The 23,622-nt window shown below is 44.2% G+C and overlaps 4 protein-coding genes across 5 annotated transcripts; 2 read left to right on the top strand and 2 right to left on the bottom strand.

Moving 5' to 3' along the window:
- Nucleotides 1–1,891: 1,891 nt before the first annotated feature.
- Nucleotides 1,892–7,975, top strand: LOC136527507 (chaperone protein dnaJ GFA2, mitochondrial-like). The gene is made up of 17 exons (XM_066520263.1): nucleotides 1,892–2,099; nucleotides 2,203–2,286; nucleotides 2,391–2,482; nucleotides 2,941–3,024; nucleotides 3,120–3,158; nucleotides 3,372–3,494; nucleotides 4,854–4,904; nucleotides 4,981–5,068; nucleotides 5,159–5,223; nucleotides 5,310–5,384; nucleotides 5,744–5,816; nucleotides 5,919–6,007; nucleotides 6,095–6,166; nucleotides 6,606–6,662; nucleotides 6,743–6,791; nucleotides 7,408–7,474; nucleotides 7,559–7,975. The coding sequence occupies exons 1-17, from the start codon at nucleotides 2,012–2,014 to the stop codon at nucleotides 7,656–7,658; spliced, it is 1,296 nt and encodes a 431-aa protein (XP_066376360.1). The 5' UTR covers nucleotides 1,892–2,011; the 3' UTR covers nucleotides 7,659–7,975.
- A 1,193-nt stretch (nucleotides 7,976–9,168) lies between these two features.
- Nucleotides 9,169–10,634, top strand: LOC136528692 (formiminotransferase cyclodeaminase-like protein). Its single transcript, XM_066521665.1, has 2 exons — nucleotides 9,169–9,722; nucleotides 9,936–10,634. Exons 1-2 carry the CDS (start codon nucleotides 9,206–9,208, stop codon nucleotides 10,472–10,474), a joined length of 1,056 nt encoding a protein of 351 aa, XP_066377762.1. The 5' UTR covers nucleotides 9,169–9,205; the 3' UTR covers nucleotides 10,475–10,634.
- A 930-nt stretch (nucleotides 10,635–11,564) lies between these two features.
- LOC136528693 (multiple organellar RNA editing factor 2, chloroplastic-like) lies at nucleotides 11,565–14,343 on the bottom strand. The gene is made up of 4 exons (XM_066521666.1): nucleotides 13,915–14,343; nucleotides 13,681–13,778; nucleotides 13,511–13,576; nucleotides 11,565–11,953 (listed from the first exon to the last, which is right to left on the bottom strand). Exons 1-4 carry the CDS (start codon nucleotides 14,283–14,285, stop codon nucleotides 11,811–11,813), a joined length of 678 nt encoding a protein of 225 aa, XP_066377763.1. The 5' UTR covers nucleotides 14,286–14,343; the 3' UTR covers nucleotides 11,565–11,810.
- Nucleotides 14,344–14,945: 602 nt separating this feature from the next.
- LOC136527207 (protein ENHANCED DISEASE RESISTANCE 2-like) lies at nucleotides 14,946–23,622 on the bottom strand. 2 transcript variants are annotated; one of them, XM_066519830.1, is made up of 22 exons: nucleotides 23,121–23,622; nucleotides 22,245–22,319; nucleotides 22,050–22,103; nucleotides 21,240–21,305; nucleotides 20,764–20,864; nucleotides 20,551–20,621; nucleotides 20,324–20,440; nucleotides 20,165–20,205; nucleotides 19,957–20,057; nucleotides 19,787–19,882; nucleotides 18,061–18,125; nucleotides 17,911–17,982; nucleotides 17,662–17,817; nucleotides 17,301–17,515; nucleotides 17,152–17,191; nucleotides 16,904–17,037; nucleotides 16,711–16,812; nucleotides 16,417–16,461; nucleotides 15,904–16,044; nucleotides 15,734–15,829; nucleotides 15,436–15,537; nucleotides 14,946–15,335 (listed from the first exon to the last, which is right to left on the bottom strand). In XM_066519830.1, exons 1-22 carry the CDS (start codon nucleotides 23,379–23,381, stop codon nucleotides 15,231–15,233), a joined length of 2,256 nt encoding a protein of 751 aa, XP_066375927.1. In that variant the 5' UTR covers nucleotides 23,382–23,622; the 3' UTR covers nucleotides 14,946–15,230. The 2 variants fall into 2 exon arrangements, with proteins under 2 accessions (XP_066375927.1, XP_066375928.1); XM_066519831.1 differs by lacking the exon at nucleotides 16,417–16,461.

The following is a 23,622-nucleotide window of genomic DNA, read 5'->3' as shown; positions in this document are numbered from 1 at the left end:
GCTAGCGCCAGCTCCAGCGCCGACGGCTGCTGCTCGTTAGTCGTTGATCAGCAGCAGCAGCAGCAGCATGCACCCATGAACAGCTTTGTTTTGTTTCGATTATATAAATATATAGTGCTAGTTATCTGTGTTTCTTCTGTTCTTGTTTTCTCGAGTTTGAATCACGTGTACGTGGATGACGACCATGGACTGCATTAATTCTTGTGTGTTGTGTATTCTGGACTAGTTTTTCTCTTATATATAATATATATAAAGGATGCTTTTTAACCTTAGTCAGATATTATATATATCAAGATGATACAATATCTTTCAGAGACCACTCCGTTTCGATCGATCTAAGAATGCACACAGCCTAACAAACTTATTATATTAAGAAAACAAAACCAACATGACAAAATATCATGCCGCAACAACATATCTTCATCTCCATTCACCACCAATGACATCACTCCAGTTTCGAACAATCCAATCCATGCATTGGTAGATTATTGGCTGAGTTTGTCAAAATCCTTGAGGGCTTTCCTTCAAATAACCAAAAGAAGACAAAATCTTTTAGCATTAATCTTTTTCAGAAACCAAAGTAGCACATGAGATGTAAAGTTAAAAAAAATGAATGAAACAATAAGATGTAAAACAATGAAAAGATGTTTCTGCAGCCTCCTGTTTACCCAAGAACCTACTAGAAATTCCCTGATGGTGCACTTACCGTCAGGGGAATAAAAAATACTGTCAGTAAAATTAAAATTCATTTTTTCTGGATTATTGATATGTATATTTGCTTCCTATTTCTATGATCCATTCTACTTACCTTGTTGTTTTTCAGAAAACGTTATGACATGCAAATGCCTATTGGAGTACCCTGAACATGTGAACTGCATTCTTTTGAAGGCAAAGGGAACTTGCCAAATCGTTGCAAGGACACTGGAGGGCTGGGAAACATTGATATACGGACCGGAGCACCAATCAGGTGAAGGCAGTGCTGAGGAGAAGAGTCCGTCTAGCCAACAACAGGTTGTTTTAGCCCATTCCAACAACCAGTTTTTTGCTCATGCACTTACACTGTCTTATACCTATATTTACACTGCCTTATTACTATATTTACAATGATTTCTTCAATATAATTTCTTGGACAGAGTGATGTAATTTGGGAATAACACAAAATATATGCCAAACTTTAAAAAAATACAAATTAATTCTATGGATTTCAAACATTAGAGAAATATATGTCAAATTATTCACAAATTCTTCAAAGATTTCAAAAAAATACAAAATCCAGACAAATTCTTCAGAAAAATACACTGAATTGGACGTCGCCCTCTGGACCTCTGGTGGCCTCCGCGGCCGAGGCGCCCGCGCCCAGCCTGTCGGCGGCGACGGCGGGAGGGGAGAAGGCGAGCGCGACGCAAGCCTGGATGCAGGCGCGCTCGAAGGTCTAGCCTGACGGCTTGACGACGAGGTCTACCATCAGCGTGCCAGAGATCGAGCGGAGAAACTCCGCCGGCAAGTCGGCCGTGAACAATGACAGCAGGGATGGGAACCGCAGGGCGGAGGGATCCGCCATGGACGGCGGCGGCAGCGGCGCCCACCACGGTTGGCCGGTGCCCGTGGCCATCGGCGATTGGCGAGAGAGCGCAGCGGTCGCTGCTGCTGCGTGTCTCGATCTGACGGACTAGGGGAAGCAAATCTAAAGATGAAAAAACCGGTTGTTGGTGCTGGTTGAAACAACCGGCTATCCATTAGCGTTTCTGTAACAGATTCTTCTTTTTGATTGATTGAAATAAACAACTGGCCAACTTTATTTTGAGAGAGAAAAAACCTGCTAGCTGGATAAGCCGTGGGCCCGTATGCGACGAAGCATTTGGACCAAGGCCGAAAGGCCCATCTCGAGCTCCCCAAGCCCCCAGAAGCAGCGCAGGCCATTCCAGAACGTTCGGCGCAGTGTTCTCTTCTTAACCCGCAAGCACGCGCGGCGCCGGCGAGGCCACACGCCCACCAGTCAGCCGCCACCGCCATGCGGCTCCCAGCTGGCGCACGCCTTGCGCTCCTGCTCGCCCGCCGCTCCCTCTCCTCCTCCTCCCGTCTCCCGCGGGCGCACAGAGGTAAGCCCCCATCCCCACTAGGTCTCCGATTCTCCGGTTCCTCGTGCCTCGCCTGGCCTCCCCGTGCTCCCCGTGATCTCAGCTGATTCCGCGCCCTCTGCAGGGATATGGAGCGGTGCGGCACGCGCGGCGCCCTCCCGGAGTTCGCCCTTCTCGTCGCCGAGCAGCGCCCACAGGTTCTTCCACGGTGAGTGAGTGGTGGGGAAAGCGTTGCTGCTTCGCTCGTTTGGTTTCGGATTAGTTATGATCTCGGCTCGTCGGGAGTGGGGTTGATGGTGGAGCGTGGTGCAGGGACCAGGCCGGTGGCTGCAAGGGACTACTACGATGTGCTCGGCGTCAGCAAGAACGCCAGCCAATCAGAGATCAAAAAGGCCTATTATGGGGTTTGGTTCCGACGCCTCGAATTCAGCCTCACATTTTGAGAGACTCGTCTGGTGTCATTGGTAGATATTGGTACTGCATGCTTAGGGTGCAAATTAGGTTCACGAGAGTTGTGCTACTTCAGTTATTGTTACGATTTGTATGTGTAGTCAGTAGGGTGTTAAAGGTTCCATGTACGAAAATCATCATGGTGCAAAATGTCCAGCAATAGCCCTGTAACCGTTGCATTTAGAAAGTGCATCAGCACTCACCCAATTTAGCAAGAGTTTGGTTAGCATCTGGTCCGCATTTTTCTTATAATGTTATAGCAATGCAATGCGTAACCATGGTGTTTATTAAGATGGTACATGCTGTTATTATCCTTTCCTCAATACCCTCAAAATATCGTTAGACAGTTTCCTTTCCATTCTTCAAGTGACCTTACCGTGCCTACCTCTTTCTGCTTCATTTGCTCTAAAAGCTTGCAAAGAAGCTTCATCCAGACACGAATAAAGGTGATGCGGATGCAGAACGTAAGTTTCAAGAGGTTCAACGAGCGTATGAGGTACTTGATGTCTGTTTAGTGTGTTGTGCTTATACCTAACTTAAAGGTGTGTTGGTTCTGTGAATTCTGATGCATAATTTTTGCTGTCAATGTAGACTTTGAAGGATGAACAAAAAAGATCATTATATGATCAGGTAATGATTCAACTGTTTTGATGGCATATATGTTTACATTTGTACTCCTCTTAGCACAAGTTTAGTGATGATCCATAAGTGGTTGAATGTTTGAAACTTGTTGGTAGTTCTCTTATCCACACCACACTATACACAATAGTGAGCGTACCAACCTTTAGAGTAAGATTACCTGGTGTCTTGGGGCACTGATGGAATTAGCATTAACTTCTACAGGTTGGTCCTGATCAGTATGAGAAAGCTGCTTCTGGCGGAGGCGGAACTGGCTTCGAGGGTGGTTTTGGAAATCCATTTGAGGATATTTTTGGTGGTGGCGGTGGCGGCGGTGGAATGAATGATGTATGTCATCCCTTTACAAATTTACTTATCATAGCTTATAGATTTCCTGTTTTAGTAGTTGGTTTGCTTCTTTTCAACTTTGTACAATATATGTCACTGACCGGTCGGAAAAAAACTCATCTTCTATGGAAGCTTTTTTCATTTTGCATTCTTATTTCATGGAGTTTCTTCGATCTAATCAGAAAGTGAGAAAACATGTGTTTACTAGGCACTGTGATTTCTGTCTTCTTATCTAATATATGCTACAATTTATTCTACCTCATGAAGTCCAAACTGATCTGGAATCAAGGGGATATCCCTTGGTGTATGTTGTTTGCTGATGATGTAGTGTTAGTGGACGAAAGTCAGGCGGGAGTAAATAGGAAACTAGAGTTATGGTGGTCGACCCTTGAGTCTAAAGGTTTTAGATTGAGCAAAACTAAAACCGAATACATGAGATGCGACTTTGGCGGAGCTGCACAGAAGGAAGGAGATGTGAGTTTGGAAGGTCAAGTAGTGCCTAAGAAGGTACCTTTCGGTATCTGGGATCGATGCTATAGATGGATGGAGATATTGATGCAGACGTTAGCCATAGAATCAAAGCAGGGTGGATCAAGTGGCGACAAGCTTCTGGCATTCTGTGTGACAAGAGGGTACGATAAAAGCTAAAAGGCAAGTTCTATAGAACGGCGATTAGACCGGCTATGTTGTATGGAGCAGAATGTTGGCCTACAAAGATTCGACATGTTCAACAACTGAGTGTTGCAGAAATGCGTATGTTGCGATGGATTTGTGGTCACACAAGAATGGACCGAGTTCGGAACGATGATATACGTGATCGTCTAGGGGTAGCACCAATTGAAGAAAAGCTTATCCAACATCAGTTGAGGTGGTTTGGCCATGTCCAAAGGAGACCTCCAGAGGCACCAGTGCATTGTGGAGTCCTAAGCCAAGCTAATAATATGAGGAGAGGTAGAGGAAAACCGAAATTGACATGGGGGGAGGCAATAAAAAGAGATTTGAAAGCTTGGGTTATACCTAGAGATCTATGTTTGAATAGGAGTGCTTGGAAAGCAGCTATTGAAGTGCCTGAACCGTGACTTGGGGCTCTTGGTGGGTTTCAACTCTAGCCTACCCAAACTTGCTTGGGACTGAAAGGCTATGTTGTTGTTGTTGTTTTATTTTGTATAGTTTCTTTCATTTCGTTATTTATTGCGTAATTTCTTGTTGGTTACTTGGATATTATATTTCTATTTCCTTTCTCCATTACTTTGTTTTATAACTTCAGAACTGATGACTTTTAGTTGATGAGTGTACTTTAGTTCTCTTTTACATCTGCTAAAACTAATTCTAGTTTTTTTGTATTTGTTCGTTATGAAGTTTTTTAGGAATATTTTCCGGGATAGGGATTTTGGAGGACGAGATGTTAAGGTAATTTCTGCACTCATTTTCATTGCACATTAAGTTGTACCCTGTGCATTGCAGTTCCATTGATCCCATTTCGCAGGTTGCGCTTGAACTATCATTTATGGAAGCAGTTCAAGGGTGCAGCAAAACGATCAACTTCCAAACGTCTGTAACATGTGAAACCTGCGGTATGTAGATATAGTTTTTATCTCATGACTCCATTTTTTAGGTATTTAGGCCTTCTGATTTTTTTTTTCTGATGATGACTTCTTTTTCAGGTGGAACCGGTGTGCCTCCTGGAACCAAACCTGAAACATGTCTATCTTGCCGGGGGACAGGATTTGTTAGTTCTTCCTCCATCACATTGCTTTTGTCTATCCAGTTTAACTAGTGTTCTTATTTATGTTGGTTTTTAACTATTGTTGACAGATGTTCATGCAAACCGGGCCCTTCAGGATGCAATCAACGTGCACAAAATGTGGTGGTTCTGGGAAGAGTGTGAAGGTATGATTTCCCTTTTTAATGATAGATATCAGCTGCAACAAAAAGAAAATAGTGTATGTAGCAGGCCTCGTATACTATGAATCATCATAGTACACCTTCAGCACAGATATTTCACTGAGGTTGACGATCCTGAAGCCTGAAGCCTGAATTACTTTGAACCTCACAATATTTTTTCCTACTAATCATGGTTCATGAATGATTTATTTCCTAACTGCACATAAAACCAGCTCTATCATGTTAACTGCTTAAAATAGGTAATTGAGTTACCCTGTGCTCTGTGGACTTCCTATATAGTGCAGCTTATGAGTTCTGATTAATTACCACAACATTGTGGTTATGTTTCTGTGTTATTCTTTTAGGAATTCTGCAAGACATGCAGAGGTAACAAAGTTGTGCCTGGAACGAAATCAGTCCGCCTTGACATACTGCCTGGTGGGTTTCAAGTTGTCATGGTTCATTGGAATCTTTCAGTGCTCTTAGGATGCTCTTGTTATGTGTTGCAAGATATAATTGAACATTATCCTTTTGTTGCAGGTTCGGATAACGAGGATACTATAAAGGTGGTTAGATCAGGTGGAGAAGACCCAGATGGCCGTCCAGGTGATCTTTATGTGACCCTCAAGGTCAGTCCTCTTCGGCCCTTACAGTTCAGTTGCACAGTTGATGAATGAACGAATATAGTTAACCTGCAAAGGCTATTTTTTCTCCAGGTTCGTGAGGATCCTGTATTCCGGAGACAGAAAGGTGATATTCATGTTGATGCTGTCCTGAATGTGACTCAGGTAATTTGGTGCATTTTCCAACAATCTGTTCATTTTGCACCCTATGAATATAGCTAAATGAAGTGTCCATATGGTGCTAACCACCTTTCCACGGTGCTAAGATGTGAACCTCATTCTGATACATCGACTTACCAAAGAGGCAAAGAAAGAAAGAAAAAAATCTTTATGGCCTCTCAGGCAGCTAGCAATATTCTTACTTTAATCACACCGGCAGACTGGCTCTTGATGTTGTCTGTTACCACCAACAAGGGACTTAGAACCTTATGTGGGTCTTTTAAATGAAATATCCGTCTACTAGTAACTCAGACAGTCAGGTATAGTCTAGGCTATATCTTTGTGCCTGCATCTCTACTCCCCTAGTCCCCTGAAAATTGGTGATTAGGCTGTTTCCTTAGCAGTTTTTAGTAGCATGCATATTCTGATTGCTCATACTTTGTAGGCAATTTTGGGAGGGACAGTTCAAGTCCCAACTCTCAGTGGAGACATTGTTCTAAAGGTACGTCAGATAGCTGACTTTCATTGTACATTCCCTTTATATCTTTGATAATTTTCATTGACCTTGCTATCTTCTCACAGGTCAAACCTGGTACTCAGCCTGGTCAGAAGGTAGTTCTGAGAGGAAAAGGTAATTTACTCTGCAGATTTCTGTTCTGTTTTGCGAGTGCATTTATCTCTTTAATTACAGCTTGTAACACAGCTATAATGCGTACTTGTAGTCTTTTGAATGGCATGCCTGGTGTTCCTAAAATTATTGTTGTTTAGTTAACTGCACAAAATGAAGCGGTTAGGTTAAGTGAAACAGGAAAAATATTAATATTTAATAGCACACAGAGAGATAAGGGAACAGAATGTGCACAAGATGAAACAATTAAGTTGATGAATATCCAAAAGTTTTCTGGAACATAGTGATGTCAGATTATTTTCTTGTGTGGAAGTAACAAAAGTTTGGCGTGAGTTGGAGTGAGTTGGTGTGAGTGTGAGGGCTTGCCTTTTTGGCTGGCCTGGGGTGTGTTGTATGGGTTCTTTCCCATTTTTACTTCTTAATATAATGATACACAGCTCTCCTGCGTTTTTCGAGGAAAAAAGTAACAAAATTATGAATAAATCAATCAATCAAATTTTCCTGCTTATGTGTTATAAATTTAAGCGGCATCTAGGTGAGCTGCCAATTTGAATTTAAGAAGTTGTGGGAACTTGCATGTGCATATAAACCAAAACCTAAATACTGATGTATCCTGCAGGGATCAAGGCAAGAAACTCACCGTACTATGGAGATCAATATGTCCATTTCAATGTCAACATCCCTGTGTAAGCTGCTTCTCAAAATGGAGTACTCTTATACTATTGTGCATCGAACTGCTATATGTGAGTCTCACATATAATGTCCTGCAGAAATTTGACACCAAGACAGCGGGTGCTGATTGAGGAATTCGCGAAGGAAGAGCAGGGCGAAGATGAGAAGGACGCGAAGGCAGCCGGGGCATCAGGATAGCCGATTTTAGGAGCCAATCCACGTTCCAATAGCGCCTTAGCTGATATTTATAGGGTGAGGTAGAATAGGCTGCTGCCTGAAATTCGCAGGGGCAAGATATATCTGGTTGCGTGGAATGCTGGAATTTCCACCGCAGCATATAGATCTTTGTTTGGGATTTTTGTAGTTGGAATAACTAGATCGCCCTGCCTGATGTGTTTAATCCTAAGCCTAATACTAGCAGGGTGTGCAAGGACTCCTGTACAATTTTGTGGATCAGAGAGAGCTGATGTAAAAACACACGGTACCGATGCCAATTCATGTTTCATGTTTTCTGTCGAGATTTCGGCTTTTATTAAGATGGACTGCTGTAGTGTAGTGCCTGGCTAAACTTTCTTCCTGTTCTTGACGAAAGATGTATTTCCAATTCCTTTTATCTGATTCGAAGAATATAGACATGCCGTCAGCCTGTTCGGGAGGCCGTATCGTATCGTGGATTATTTACTGTTGACTGGTTTGGTGTGAGAGAAAAATATTGTTCCTAGCTGGAAATTTACGATCGTTTACGAACAAGCGAACAGGCTGATACTCTTTCCGTCCTAAATTATAAGAGCAACTCCAAAATACCGAGCAGTCTATCCCGCTTTCTTCGCTCATCAGAGTAGGCGAGCGGGCATCGCTCGCCATCCGGGTCGCCCCCGTGTTTACCGCGCGCGCCTCCATGACGCACTACACAACGACGCAGCACCTCATCCAACCGCGCTCGCACCACCTGCCATGCCCGGCTGCTCCGTGCTCCCCGCTGGCACCTCCTCAAGATGTGTAGCCACTCAGTGCCTGAACAATGGAGGGACGAGCGGTGAGGGCTGAATGATCGAACAAGATAAGATAGAGAGAGAGCTTGCAGATGGATGTTTCAGAGTTCAGACCATGTGCGAGTGGCAGCACGTAGCAAACGGGGCACAGTATGCGCTACAGTGGTACAGTAAAATCGAGTAGTTTTAATGTGGGGTCTAATGACGTGGTGGCAGTTTTCGAAATAAAGAGCCAGTTTTGGAGAAGCTGCCGTGGAACTTCTCCATTTTGAGTAGCTAAATTATTTTAGAGAGCCAGTTTAGACATCCAAATTTACAGATGCTCTCGGAGATGCTCTGACTCATTCTAATTTTTTTTGGAAAGTCAAAGCAATTCAAGTTTGATTAAATTTATATAACAAAATAATAACATTAATGATACCTAATAAGTAAGATTATATTCTTTATTAATTATAATTTTTATAGTATACGATGTAGTGAATCTTAATAATTTTGGTCAAATTTAAGATGTTGTGACTCTCTACGAAAGTTAGAATGATTTGTAATTTGGAACGGAGGAAGTATAATTTGTGGGGGTTGGCATGGGTTTGTGCTGATATCTGAAGATGCCAATTCATTTGATACAATTTTCTGTAAATTCAATTAAATTAAAAAAATGATTACTCAAAAGGTGAGATTATAAAAAAGTTACTTTTTGGTACAAATCTGTGGCCGCAGCTCGCATGTACCAGGCGAGCGGTTCTGCACCACCAAATGCAGCCACCATCTCTTCACCAAACAAACTGTTGCTATCGTCTCAAATTCCCCCAAGCCCAGAAAAATGCTGCTGCTGTCGTCACGACGACGACGCAGGCGAAGAGGGACGACGGCGCGAGTATGGTGAGGCCGGCGCTGGCGTGCTGCAAGCTCTACATCTCCGAGGCCCGCAACGCGGGGGCGCTGCGCGCCATCGAGCGCGCGGCGGCGGGGCTCCGCCCGGCGGCCGTGCTCGTGAACGCCTTCGCCGACGACGATTACAACCGGGTCGGGTACACGCTCGTGTCCCCTCTCGCGGGCGACGTCGCCGCCTCGCCGCCGCCGCTGCACCGCGCGGCGTTCCGCGTGGTCGCGGCCGCGCTCGAGGCCGTTGACTTCGGCGCCCACGCCGGCGCGCACCCGCGCCTCGGCGTCGTCGACCACGTCGCGTTCCACCCTCTGGCCGGCGCCCGCCTCGAGGACGTTGCCGCGCTCACCAGGGCTGTGGCAGCGGACATTGGAGACAAGCTTCAAGGTCCGTTGCTCCTCACCCCCCAAATGCGATTTTGCTGCAATTGATGAATAGACGACTGCATCTAAGAATCAATCAACTGAGCCAAAAAAATAAAAGGCACCTTCTTTGCTATATACAATTGCATAAGCCTTGCAGATAAACCACCTTTTAGGGCCAAAATCTGCAATTTTCACTGAAACATGTGCTTGACCATTGTGCATTTCTATGTAGCAGTGCCTACGTATCTCTACGGCGCAGCTCACAAAGACGGCAGGACGCTGGCGTCCATCAGGAGGCAGTTAGGCTACTTCACGCCGACCTCCCCGGGCGGCGAGCAATGGCGCGGCGCGCCGGACGCGTGGCCGTCGTCGCCGCTGCCGGTGGCCCCCGACGCGGGGCCCGGGACGCCGTCCAGGTCCAAGGGCGTGGTGGTGGTGGGCGCCACGGCGTGGGTGGACAACTACAACGTGCCCGTGCGCACGGCCGACGTCGGCGCTGCGAGGCGCATCGCGCGCGCCGTCAGCGAGCGCGGCGGCGGGCTCGCGTCCGTGCAGGCCATGGGGCTCGCGCACGGCGACGGCGCCGCCGAGGTCGCCTGCAACCTGCTCGACCCGGCCGCGGTGGGCGCAGAACAGGTGCAGGAGAGGGTGCGCCGGCTAGCCGCCGAGATGGGAGTCGGCGTCGGCGAAGGGTACTTCACCGACTTCTCGCAGGAGAAGGTCGTCGAGCTGTACTTGCAGCAGGCGGCTCAAGCTGAGGCTTCTCAGCAGTGACAGGTTATTTGACATTTGGTGTGCAGTTCAGAAAGTTATCACAGGGTCATGGTGCATCACAGTACTGATTATCAGGAGCAGAAAGCAGAATTATGGAATAACACAAAACTAATGAAGTTGTGGATCTTCATGAGTTCATAATAATCTATCTTCGTGAGTTCATAATAATCTATCTAGCAAGTCAGCAGTTGTAGAATGTCACAGGCCTGTATCTCTGGACGCCTCTGAACAATGGCAAAAAGTTGAGCTGCGAACAGTAAGCAACCATCTCAATCTGGTTGAAGAACAGTGGAAGTATCTGGTTCAAGAACAGTGGAAGCATTGGCATAGTATTCATAGGCTCATGGCAATTAAATGATAGGAAAATATACGTTGCCACAAAGAAACAAGACAAGCTGGCAGACTGAGACTGCAAAAGGGTGAAAACGTGCAAGGCGCTCTAGGTCTTGTTTTCGTCCTGAACAGTAAAGGCGACTATAGTAAAACTGAATCAAAACATGACAACATATCATAGCATTTGACTTTGCAGCATATTTGTTATAGTACAAAATATAATAATTTAAAACGAACAATTTCATGGGATATGTAAGTTTCAGCAAACAAGTTCAAATCTTTTTCTGCAGTCAGTAATTGAGATAGAGCACAAAACTGCATGCCAGAGAAACAAAACAAGTCCAACCGCTTACTACCGAACTACCGATCTACAGTACAATAAAGCCTTGTCGAATTCAACAAGTAGCCTGTAGCCGGCAGCCGCTTACTACCGATCTAGGGTACAATAAAGCCTTGTCGAATTCTCCAAGTAGCCTGTAGCCGGTAGTCAGGCCTACATATATGTTTCAAGAGGGGTTTTCCAATTGTACCAAAGAGTGGTTCATAAGCTGCAAATGCAGTCAGCTCAACCTCTCAAAAAAAAAAAGGCCTGTCAGCTGAAGCTGACGCTTGCCCACATTGACAAGTATGCCACACTTGAATACTGATTTTCTCAAGAGATGCAAGCGCAATTAAGGTGCAAGAAACTAATGAAATTATAGATTCTTCATAAACTCAGTCAATCTAGTATTAGTTTCAATCATGAAACAAATTTACAAGTGCAAAAGGCTGCAATAATGTGCTAGTAACAATGCATGCATTCCAAACCAGGTCCATTCAATCTCTGAGTAACTGTAATTACAGAGTACAATACATCCAAGTTGAGCACATAGAAACGATACTCTAGACCGCATAAGGTGAACATGCAACTGGGACATTGTCCATTTAGTAGATGTGATACTATCCTTCAATTTCAGAGCTGAAACCACCTGGACCTGTTATTGTGCTCTTTTTATCCCACATCTCATCGCTGGTTCTCCCTCCTGCGTGCGTAGCGGGTCCTGTCATTGTACCTAGGCCTATCTGCTGACCTCTGTGGCACCGGCTCGACCCTTCTCTGCCTCTCAGGAGGCCTGTGAACAATCTCACCGTTGACAAAGAGTTCAGCTGTGGAACAAAAAGGTTAGGGGCATTAGCATATTTTTCCAACAGCAATGCAAAAATAACCAGAAAACAGAATATAAAAAAAATCCTATCATCACTAATACTATAGTGATTCCAAACAGCCAATGTTCGTCCAATATGCTAGGACAATTGGAGTATCCAATGTTTTATCTCCGCTGATCCACAACTCTAGTTTCGTTTCGTAAAGAGCAGAACCAAGCTGGGAGTTGTCCATTATTAGCATTCAAAACAAGACATTGCCAATTGATTATCTTGTTTTGCCAAGATGGACTAAACAAAATGATGGCACAAAAACATGTGACATGAGGATACCATGGATCAGAGAGTAGACAGCTAGAGGTTTGGCAACAATTCTCTCTCAAAACCAAGTAAGGTTGGGTTTCATTTCAATTCATTTTCACCATGGCAAACCACAACTGTTCATAGTAGCAGTTGTTTCATAGCTACTGATCTGTGACCCATTTCATTAAGGTGAAGAACAGTTAGAGGGACACTTGCTAGTCTAAAGACATTGCTGGGTAAGTTCCATGTTCAGCCAAGATGGACTAGAACACTAGTGTGGTTAAGAATGGTAAACAAACGCTACCAAAGATAAACATACAAAGAAGCCTAAACATGCAAGTAAAATGAAAAACAAATGTCTCATCCCTACTGATCTGTGCCCCATTTTATTGAGGTGCAGAACCGTTAGAGAGACCATTGTTATTAGTCCATTAGCATTCAAAGCAAGACATTGCCAACTAGGCTCCATGCTTTGCCAAGATGGACTAGAAAACCAGTGTGGTTGAACTGGACACTGGTTCAGCTACCGAAGATAAAACTCAGAAAAGCCTCTCTAGGTTAGGCTCGAAAATGTGCTAGTAATGTCTCATCCCTACTGATCTGAGCCTCATTTCATCAAAACACGGAACCGTTAGAGAGACACTCATTATCAGTCCATTAGCATTCAAAGCAAGACATTGCGGACTAGGCTCCAAGCTTTGCCAAGATGGACTAGAACCAGCGTGGTTGAGACTGGACACTGGTTCGACTACTGAAGAGTGAAGACAACATATAAAAGCCTCTAGATTGGGCATGAAATGAGCTTGCAATGTCTCATCCCTACTGATCTGAGCCCCATTTCATTGAAGCGCAGAATCGTTAGAGAGACACTTGTTATCAGTCCATTAGCATTCAAAGCTGGGCATTGCCCAAAAGGCTTCACACAGCTTTGCCAAGATGGACTAGAATATCAACAGCATAAGATTTGGCCTCACGAGACAGCATTGAAATGGAAGCATGTCTCTAACCAATTCAATAATAAGCCTAATTTCCCGTCTCGTTCAGGTAAGGCTAAAAGAAAGTGTAGATATCAATCCATAGCCATTGGAAGAAGGAAACTAATGTGCTGGCTTCATCACGCTTCCATGATGAAATATGCTATTTACAACAACCGATCCAATATGCTAGACAAAATCTAGTAGCAGCATAACGACATGCCATTCTAAGTAAGATATGAACAATCATACAGTGATAACTGGGGCAAGAGAAGAAAGCTACCTCCATAGTCCTTGTACTCAGGATCAACATACGAATCCGGGAGCACAAAGAGAACACCAGGGAGCCCTGTAGCTCAACATAAACAAAACGTCATCAGATATGTATCAGGTCGAATTTAGCAAAAAGGACAGCAAAGTAATAATGTCATCTAGAGAATAGATTGAACGAACCCTCGAGCTTATTAGATGTCTCTTCATCGATCTCGCACCCAAACCCGAAGTAGCGCTCGCACGAGACGTTGTAGATCTTTTTCTTCGCCTCCTCCTCGCTGTATCACAGAAAAAAAAAACGTCAGATTTCGTTTTCGAAAACCACCCCACTCAGCTTCGAAAGGGGAACTACGGCAATCTTGGAAGGGGACGATTGGTGCCTCGGCGGGTCGGAGGAGAACGAACCGTACGTACCTTCCGAGGACCTTGGCGAGGGTCTGGATGTAGCAGTCGATCATCTGCTGCTTGGTGGCGCCCTCCCCGCCGGGCTTGTCCATCACGATGAGCCAGTGCTCGTAGTCGCACCCAGGGAACAGCGGCGCCATCTCCGAGGGCGCGCGGTCCCCGCCCGCGCCGGGCCGCGTAGGGCCGTAGCCGTCCCCGCCCGGCCGCCGCGCCATCCCGCGCGTGAAGCCGAAGCGAGAGGCCGCCGCGACGACTGCCGGGCGCAGCAGCAGCGACTGCTCTGCGGCAGCGCCGCGGCGGAGGAGCGCGGAGAGGGAGGACGAGGAGGCGCGGCGGGAGAGGAGCCTCCGCGCGGCGGCTGCGGCGGCGGCGGCGGCCATGGTGGTAAAACCCTAGCTGGCGGGGACAGTGGAAGGGGCAATGGGGAATGGATGCGGAAGCGGACTCCGGATTTAAAGCTGCGTGACGGCGAGAGGTTTAAGTCCACTGAGGTTTGGGCTGTCATGGGCCTAAAGTGGCATTCATGGATCGGATCTGAGGAGCAATGAAGGAAGCCCAATTGGTGAAAGCACAAAAGGCGAGTTTCAGCGGCTCGGGATGTGCACGAATTTCATCGAGTTAAATTTCAGAACTTACTACTATTTTGATACATGTTGCAAAAAAAAAAAAAAAACTTCTTATGCCCATTGTGCAAACCTACAATACAAACTATAAGTTCTTATGACCTCATGTCTCTTTTTGTTCATTATCTAAAAATATGTCTTTTTGTTGCAACATGTGTCAAAAATAGGTCTAGGTTTTTTAAATTTACTCAACTTCATCTGTACGCCAATTGTGTGCCTCGATTGTTCCTTTCTTTTTCTGACGAATAGAGATTTTCTTATTGGAGACCAGGATTTGAACCCAAAAAAAAAACTCGACACATATTAAGTGCACAATGCACAAAAGGTCATCTACCAGGCCGGTGTATGTTTTTCAACCAATATATACCATAGCACTGATGTATCCTCGTTGCAGGGCTGCGAATGTACACGAATTGGTTTCCGAACCATGCTGAATCTGTATATCTCACTTTGATGTATCTATTGCATTACAATATCTGTAAGAAGCCCAAGCTACACCAGTAAAGTATTAATAAAAAAAGACGCAAAAAAGTCAAAACTGTATGAAGGCGAGGTACAAGGCACTTGTGGTTGTGGACTGCTGCAGTCTGTCTGAACCTCACTGTATCGAACTGCAAAATGCTGCAGTGACTGAACAAAGTGAGAGCGTTTGGGCCTTCGGGGGAAAGAATGAAAGAATCTGCATAGATTGATTTGTCCCGCTCAGGAAATGTTTTCAAGGTCAGGATACACTGCTGCGGAAGGTTCTATGTGTGATAGCCGCGCAGCGCCTAGGAGCTGCTCTGGGAGCTCGTCGTATGTGTTTGCCTGCAGGTGCAACGCAACAGTCAGAAAACAAGCATTTGGCAGAGAAGTCACTGAACTAGAGCCGGAAAGAAACAAAGATTGTCTACGGGGTTTTATTTACCTGTATAAGAAACGCCATGTCGACTACCAAGGTGGTAACAACACCAAACACCAAGCCCAGGACCCCATTGGCTACCGCTGATGAACCAATATCTACATCCACCTGTAGAATTGTCACGATGTAAGAATGTATTCATCGTAGGTTTGTAGCCCATGCATGAGCAAAAAGAATGCGACGTTCTACTTGTTCAATCTGAATTCAACTGAACCGTGCTCACACATGACCAATAGAATGTATTTCGCTGTTCATCAACTAAAAGAATTCAAATTGGAGCTATGTTACTGATGAAGGGACTTACTTCTAAGTAGTCAGGACCACGCAAATAGCTGCAGTCCACGGCTTTCCCCAGTAAGCAAGGTGTGCTTCCAACACTTTGCCGCACTATCCAAGACCCCTGAAGAATTTGAGAGTGCTAAAGTGAGAACGGCTTACAAAAAACACTTCGAATGATTTCACACTGGAACAGACCTTTGGAACAGATGGGATAAGCTTCAGTCTGCTGTTTCGAAAATCATCATCACCATCAGCAAAACGCTGCAACAGTGATCCTTTCTCCAAGGAATTTGAGACAAAATAAAGGACCAAGCTGTAATGACTTGGTCCAGGAATCTGCAGGAGAACAGTGACTTAAAGAGCATAACCTAAGTATAGGAGAAAAATCAGCAATAGGAACAAACTTGGAAGAAATCCATAAGTTTATCATTTAATTCTCAAAATTAGTTGAGAAAGTGATAAATAACAATCACGCAAAGAATGTCTGTCATAAATTTTCAATGTATTCGCACCTGCTCTTGTTTGTAATGTTTATGAACTACTCTGTATGATTTATGAATCAATACCAATTAGGCATTTAAAAAACATGCAGATTGTTGTGCAAGGCACCAATTTATTTTTATTTTCTTTTGTGCTCTGTGCGGTCACGTTTCTGTGAGAAAAGATCCAAGCAGGACACATGGAGGGATTGTTAGAACAGGAGCTTACTTGTATGTTTACCAGGAAAGTGAACATTCCCTTATCAGCAGCAACCTACATTAGTAAAGGTTCAGTTCAAATCATCATGTAGCAGAAGCACTGTATTAGTTAGGAGCAGGAACACTAATCTAAATCCATATGCAACAATGGTATTTTATTTGAAAGGAAAGTTTTGGTTGAACTAATAGTCCTCCGAGACAATGGTATTCTACTATTCCAAGTTTGCATTCCGGTTACAGAAAAAGTGGACTGAGATAGGAATGTGCCATTAAGCAACCATGAGTCCATGACAGGTTTTCTGACCTGAGCCGCAGATCCTTTCCGCCTAGCAACGTGATCCATACGCTTGGTGTCTTTAAACCAGTCAATCGCTACGAGCTCCATAAGATACTTCCCTGCTGGTACCTGCAAGTCAAATGACAAAATACTAAACACTTGATTGCCTGCTAGGCTACAAAAAGAAAATAAACCAATTGTGTCACTTGAACGCCTGGACCTTTGATTTGTCATGTGGAAAGGTCTTGCTACGAACTTTAAAGATCTTGCTATCAGGTACTGCCCAACAGTTACGACTTTTCTCATTTGTATCCTGACGAATAATGCCCGAAAACCAAGACAAATCTATTGGGTCTGAAGGACCACCAAATAGAATGGCAAAGGGATCAGGTTAAGACATGACTGGGCAACCTATAAAGTCATCAATCAAACTACAAGAATGGAAATTTGAAAAAAAAAAAAACTAACCTGAGCTCTTAGCATCACTGTCGGATTTGGTAGGTTCTTCCTGTACATGAATTGCAATGAAACTGTGAAGTGATGAACAACAAAACTTTTGGCAAAGTACAGAAGTAGGGTGAATGTTTTTAGGGCGTGACTGTAAAACAGGCATTCACCTCCAAATCAGCTTCAGGAACTTGATAGTCATCGTCATCTTCCGACTCTTCATCTATCATATCCAAATGTTTGCTATCAGTTTGTTTGGTCTTCGACTCAGGTTCTTGAAGGTTCTGGTCCTCCTTCATTGGGACCGCATTAACCATGGTATGCATCACCGGAATCCTTGGAACTGTACGAATTTCATCTGTTTGCGAAAAATATTCACGCAATCCTGGAAATAAATATAATGTCAAATCCTCATGACCACAAACCATCAGGCAAAGGGACATTGAGACCAAGCTTTGTTTGCACTTTATTATTGATAGATAATCAAGACATCATGTAATTACAGGTTAAATAGTTGTGCGTTCTTTGTACCAGCAACACAGTTCAGCATCTGCAACAAAGAGTGGTACTGGAATGATGGTAAGTAGTTCACGCCCCATCCCCTAACATCAATTTGCATAAGGTGTTGAACTTGAGTGCGCGGTCTCCCGTTGAGGCTTTTGAGAGGGGAAATCTTGAAACCTCCACCTGAACTAGTATGAAGTTAAGGAAAAAGGAAGAAAGGTGGCAAACTATTTTTTTTTAAAGGACAGATTCCTGAAAAAGCAGAAGGCAAATTACTTTCGATAGAAGCTCTCACAAATCCTGGTTGAGGGCCACAGTTCTGATGTTCGGTAGATCGAAACAGCACAACTGCAAGTTTACGCACAAAGATCAAAAAGGGCATTCTCAATGGATGAGTAACCAGAAAAGAAATCACTTAAAAATTACCATAGCTTCCATCATCGTTGCGCCGCCAATATCGTACATAACAAAGATCTCGGGGCCAGACCAACCTGCATGTTTACATAAGATGGAAGCATGAAGATCCAAAAATCTGAGATAGTGCAGGCTGCAGTATAATCAGTCCATATAATTTTAAGAACCAAACTTCACGGTGCTGCCATGTAGCAGTAGCAGGTTTACATCCCCGACTAGAAGTACCAAAGTAATCCCTTCCAAGTGCCATCATTCCAGAGGCCAGAGCTACTCTAGAAAGTTGGTTTTGCATGGTACATGTAAACTAATACTTTCGGGAGTAATGCAAGAGTCCTAGGCCAGGATATACACAGACATTGTGCGTGTTCACAAGATATACCAGATATTGTAAATATACTGCTGAATGAATTGTTGCATACTGGCACATTCAGTCGCCCAGGAAATTTAACAATTTTGGACAAAGTACGTGACCCTCATCAAGGACATGTACAACAATGCTGTGACTAGTGTTCGAACAAATGATGGTAACACAGATTACTTCCCAATTAAAATAGGACTTCATCAAGGGTCAACCTTGAGCCCGTATCTCTTTGCCTTGGTAATGGATAAGGTTACCAGAAACATACAAGGGGATATCCCTTGGTGTATATTGTTCGCTGATGATGTAGTGTTAGTGGACGAAAGCCAGGCAGGAGTAGATAGGAAACTAGAGTTGTGGCGGCAGACCCTTGAGTCTAAAGATTTTAGATTAAGCAGAACTAAAACCAAATACATGAGATGTGACTTTGGCGGAGCTACACAGGAGGAGGGAGATGTGAGTTTGGAAGGTCAAGTAGTGCCTAAGAATGATACCTTTTGTTATCTGGGATCGATGCTACAAAGGGATAGAGATATTGATGCGGACGTCAGCCATAGAATCAAAGCAGGGTGGATCAAGTGGCGACAAGCTTCTGGCATTCTGTGTGACAAGAGGGTACGATAAAAGCTAAAAGGCAAGTTTTATAGAACGGCGATTAGACCGGCTATGTTGTGTGGAGCCGAATGTTGGCCTACAAAGATTTGACATGTTCAACAACTAAGTGTTGCAGAAATGCGTATGTTGCGATGGATTTGTGGTCACACAAGAATGGACCGAGTGCGGAACGATGATATATGTGATCGCCTAGGGGTAGCACCAATTGAAGAAAAGCTTGTCCAACATCGGTTGACGCGGTTTGGCCATGTCCAAAGGAGACCTTCAGAGGCACCAGTGCATTGTGGAGTCCTAAGCCACGCTAATAATGTGAGGAGAGGTAGAGAAGACCGAAATTGACATGGGGGAGGCAATAAAAGATATTTGAAAGCTTGGGATATACTTAGAGATCTATGTTTGAATAGGAGTACTTGGAAAACAGCTATTGAAGTGCCTGAACCGTGACTAGGGGCTCTTGGTGGGTTTCAACTCTAGACTACCCCAACTTGCTTGGGACTGACAGGCTATGTTGTTGTTGTTGTTGTTGGATTTGCTGCTCTTGGGTACAGGCAATGCTAATCTAAATGGTATAGAATATATGTCTGGTTCCAAATTCTGAACTCAAATCTGAATATATCAAAACCAGTGCTTATATAGTCCTAGCTTTTAAGCTGCAAGCATCATTCTTTCATTATTATTGAGAATGTGAAATGTAATCATCATACAAGTTGTTAGAAAGAAGCAACAAGTTATAACTGTTAAGTGATACAGGGAAAATGTAGTTACATTGAACACCAATTCAGTTGTAGACGATGGTACAGTATTGCAGTATGACCATCAACCTCTTCAACTAAACTCCCATATTGGAAGCTACAATCCCATCTACAGAAGAGAATAAAGGATACATAGGTCAGCATCCATCCAAGGATGACAAGGAAATGAAGTGAAACACTTACTCATATCGTGTTACATCCATACTCATTACAAGCCCAAAAATGGCCTCGCATGAGGCTTCCACCACTCCGACAGCCCTCATTGCTCGACTACAGCTTCTTGCCTGCACAAGTGCACATGAATATCAAGGAACAGGTATTGTCAATCTGTCAGAAATAGCAGGAGTTTCATCCACTGCCTAGTAGTATAGAGTGAAGAGCAGGCACATACAAGGTATTCAACCTCCACAAGTTCTTCAAAGATGCGCAATCCTGCCAATGATTAAAAAAAGGGATACTTAGTCCCAGGGTAACACCATTTGACTCGAACTCAAAGTGCATGCCCTCAAAGGAAGTGTCAATAATTGATGTAAAGGAACTGTAAACTTGCCATTCTGGCATCTAAGAAGCCTCCAGTTCTTTCTGGAGTAAGCCTGACTCATGTCATTCTGATTTGACAGCCCAATATCAGCCTCTTTGGTCCAGTCAAGTACAGAATCAGGAGGGCCTAACAAAAGAAAAGGCAACTTAGGTTCCACAGCATCGCCATAGATAAGTATTATATTAAATAAATAAAGTCTAGATGAATAGAACAAGAAATCATATAGAACTGCATACCGTTCCCTATAGTTGTTCTACGAAGCAAGGTGGGCTGGGGCTCTTCTTCGTCTTCATCTTCATCTCCAGGTCTGCAGTAGAATAAATCTCCAATTAACATAAAGAAAGGACCAATATGCAACTTTTTTTTGTGTGTGTGTGTGTGTGTGTGGGGGGGGGGGGGGGGGGGGGGGGGGGGGGGGGGAAGCAGATTCAGCTTCACTTTTCACTTGCCTGCTGTCATGATCAGAGAACGAAAATGGTCCTCCAAGATCTATGTCAAAGTCCAACGAAGCAAAAGCTTTACGGTGTTTAGCTGTCGTAGTATCCTGTTGCTGCACAACAAAGATCACCAATATTTATCATAATGGAATGTGGCAATTTGCACAATATTTGGTTGTTTGACACAATTTGACATTTTGTTCATCTAAAGTACAGTAACTGACCAACCAGATTCCTGATTATATATACTTAGTGCATTGGAAATTCCTGAAAATTGGCTGTTTAAGACTTTTTCATTAACTTAACTAGCAAATAGCAGAACCTTCTAACTTTGTTTTAAAAGCTTGTAGGTCAAATAGTTATATTCACTTATACGCCATGACCATAAACATGAAAATACTGAAAAAGATTTTATCGTAACATATAATCATGTTAAGAAATGTCATATACAGATACATAAGTTTTTTTGCAAGCCAGACTTACTGCACCTGATCAATCAGAAGCTCTATCTTCCTCTTCCAGGCTAGGGTATCTTGAATATTGTATCCACCCATCTGGTTGAAGAACAGTGGAAGCATTGGCATATTACTCATATCAATGATAGAAAAATATACATGGCCACAAAAAATAAGTGGCTAATAAGACAAGTTGGCAAACTGCAGAAGGATGAAAAAGTTGCAAGCTACAAAAGGCAAAAGCATTTGTTTTCATCCTGAAGTATAGAGGCGACTAAAACTTTATATCTAGTAGTACCCTCAACTTTCAAAAGTGAAGCAAATGTGGTTCCTAGACAGTTTTGTGGTTAAGGGCAAATTTGGAGTATACACCGTGGCATTCACCTTTGCAGCTTATTTGTAATAGTACAAAATAATTAACAAAAAACTCGACCCCTAGAGGAAAGCCTCCGCCGAGGCATTGCATTAAGAAGAAGAATCTCTCCCACATGGTTGAGAAAAGGACACGAACCCCAGCTATCCAGGACATGCCACTAACAGTGAGGACACACCTGTGGCCGCATATCACGCTGCAACCATCAGCGGACCACGTATTTCGCTGGAAATAGCCAGCAAGTGGCCGTTTCTTAGTGGGAGAGGGGAGCCGAGCTCCCAACGTGTAGCTTGCACAGAGGCAAAGCTACCGCTGCACTATACACGCGTTCTTACAAAATAATGAGCGAAGAACAGTTTTCAACAAGTGCAGGTAAAAGAACATCAACAAATCCAAATTTAAAAGGTATTCAATGTAACATATATTCAGATAGTTCTAAAAGTGTTGAAGAGTTCAGCATTATAACAAACCGTGATTTGATTCTCCTTTTCTTTCTTGTTGTAAATGCATATCAAATAAATCATCTGCAAAAGTTAACAGCAGTAATAATGAGAAGGCGAATAAGAAAACTACCTCATAGTTTCGTGTAAATCGGTAAACTGCCGTCCTAAACAAACAAACTATGCTTTTCGAGAGATATTTTGCAAAGGGGATATATAACTTACTTGACCATGATGTGTTTTAAGCCCTCTATCCTCCACTCTGCAGTTTCCATCAATAATAATTGACTTGAGTGGAATCTGCAAACCCACAAATTTTCAGTACAAAGTTGAAAACAACTACATCATGCTGTGTCACTGGGTGTACTCAATTTTAACCATAACTGGAATGGATTTGATTCCTTGAAAGTACCCCCAATAAGGTAAAAAAAATCAACATGAATACAGCTAACACACGAGTTAAAAGCGAACTTCTAAACTGATTAACAAAAAGCATATTCTTTAATCCCAGAGATATGTTTTTTGTTTTTGTTGATGGAAGCAATAGCTTTACAGGTAATCATTACATTGAATGATTGGAAGACTAAAGAAGTCTAAGCAGACGAAACAATTTGCTGACATGATTAACAAGTGTGCCATTATTTAGCACTTGCCAGACTCTAATGATTAATAAAGCATCTAAATATCGAAATGGTCAACAGTTCCTAGTTCCGACATCGATGGGCCCCTCAACTTCACAGTTCACAATTGGCAAGCTGGAATGATTCCTACACCCAAAAACAATTATGCCCACTGGACGAGAATCGAGACCCGGTTCCATGCATCTCAATCTGGTCAAACCCTCCTCAAGATTCAAAAACCGCGAGAGGGAAATCCTGAGTTTACGAAAGTACGAATTAACAAAGGCTCGTCCAAACAAACTCCCACGTCAATCTGAAATTCTGAACATCAAAGCTAACCGAACTACCGAAGTAACTAGAACTGCATCCAAATTTTGCAACAGAAGCAGAGGGACGCAGATTCCCCCAACAGATGGACCAGAACTCTGACGATCCCGACAGCATAAGTAATTCAGCACACGACGAACGACGCAGCACATACCATGTTGTCCCTGGGCTGCTTCTTGTAGTAGGCGAGCACCCTGTTGTCGAGGACGAAGTACCGCGTGTGGAAGAAGGACCTCCCGATCTTCCTCCGGCCGTGGCGCACCATCCACCCCTCGTGCCGCACCGCGGCGGGGGGAGGGCCCGCGGAGCCGCCCTTGGGCAGCTCCCCGCTCCGCGCCGTCCACGTCGCGTGCGTCCGAGGGAGCTCCCCGCCGATCCTCGCGGCGTCCATCCTGGACGCCGACGAGCTGAGCATCTTCCGCGCCACTCCGTCCCAACTGCTGCCCAGACGCAAGTCGTCCGGGCGGGCGTCCCAGCTGCAATTCCTCCCACAGGCCTCTCGTCAAGGAGCCGTCCCCGGGGTCGAGTGCGCAGATGATGGGAGCGGAAACCCTAGGCACGTGCGGTCCGCGGATTGCGAGCGGCGGACGGACCGCCGGAGTCCGGCGAGAGGCGGAGGCGTGGGGAGCGGGGAGAGGACGACAGAGAGAGCGGAG

This window comes from Miscanthus floridulus, chromosome 19, assembly GCF_019320115.1.
Source record: "Miscanthus floridulus cultivar M001 chromosome 19, ASM1932011v1, whole genome shotgun sequence".
Taxonomy (NCBI): Eukaryota; Viridiplantae; Streptophyta; class Magnoliopsida; order Poales; family Poaceae; genus Miscanthus; species Miscanthus floridulus.
This window is presented reverse-complemented; position numbering and strand designations above follow the sequence as displayed.

Excerpts from the sequence above, each read along its gene's own strand:
- LOC136528693 (XM_066521666.1), bottom strand. The coding sequence starts at position 14,285 with ATGGCCGCCGCCGCCGCCGCAGCCGCCGCGCGGAGGCTCCTCTCCCGC. Across the intron at positions 13,779-13,914 it reads CTCGCCAAGGTCCTCGGAAG|CGAGGAGGAGGCGAAGAAAA; the intron begins GTACGTACGGTT and ends TCTGTGATACAG. Across the intron at positions 11,954-13,510 it reads TGAGTACAAGGACTATGGAG|CTGAACTCTTTGTCAACGGT; the intron begins GTAGCTTTCTTC and ends TTTGTTCCACAG.
- LOC136528692 (XM_066521665.1), top strand. The coding sequence starts at position 9,206 with ATGCAGCCACCATCTCTTCACCAAACAAACTGTTGCTATCGTCTCAAA. Across the intron at positions 9,723-9,935 it reads CATTGGAGACAAGCTTCAAG|TGCCTACGTATCTCTACGGC; the intron begins GTCCGTTGCTCC and ends TCTATGTAGCAG.
- LOC136527207 (XM_066519830.1), bottom strand. The coding sequence starts at position 23,381 with ATGCTCAGCTCGTCGGCGTCCAGGATGGACGCCGCGAGGATCGGCGGG. Across the intron at positions 17,516-17,661 it reads GATGCTGAACTGTGTTGCTG|GATTGCGTGAATATTTTTCG; the intron begins GTACAAAGAACG and ends ATTTATTTCCAG. Across the intron at positions 15,538-15,733 it reads GTGGTCCTGACTACTTAGAA|GTGGATGTAGATATTGGTTC; the intron begins GTAAGTCCCTTC and ends ACAATTCTACAG.
- LOC136527507 (XM_066520263.1), top strand. The coding sequence starts at position 2,012 with ATGCGGCTCCCAGCTGGCGCACGCCTTGCGCTCCTGCTCGCCCGCCGC. Across the intron at positions 2,100-2,202 it reads TCTCCCGCGGGCGCACAGAG|GGATATGGAGCGGTGCGGCA; the intron begins GTAAGCCCCCAT and ends CGCCCTCTGCAG. Across the intron at positions 3,025-3,119 it reads AGGTTCAACGAGCGTATGAG|ACTTTGAAGGATGAACAAAA; the intron begins GTACTTGATGTC and ends CTGTCAATGTAG.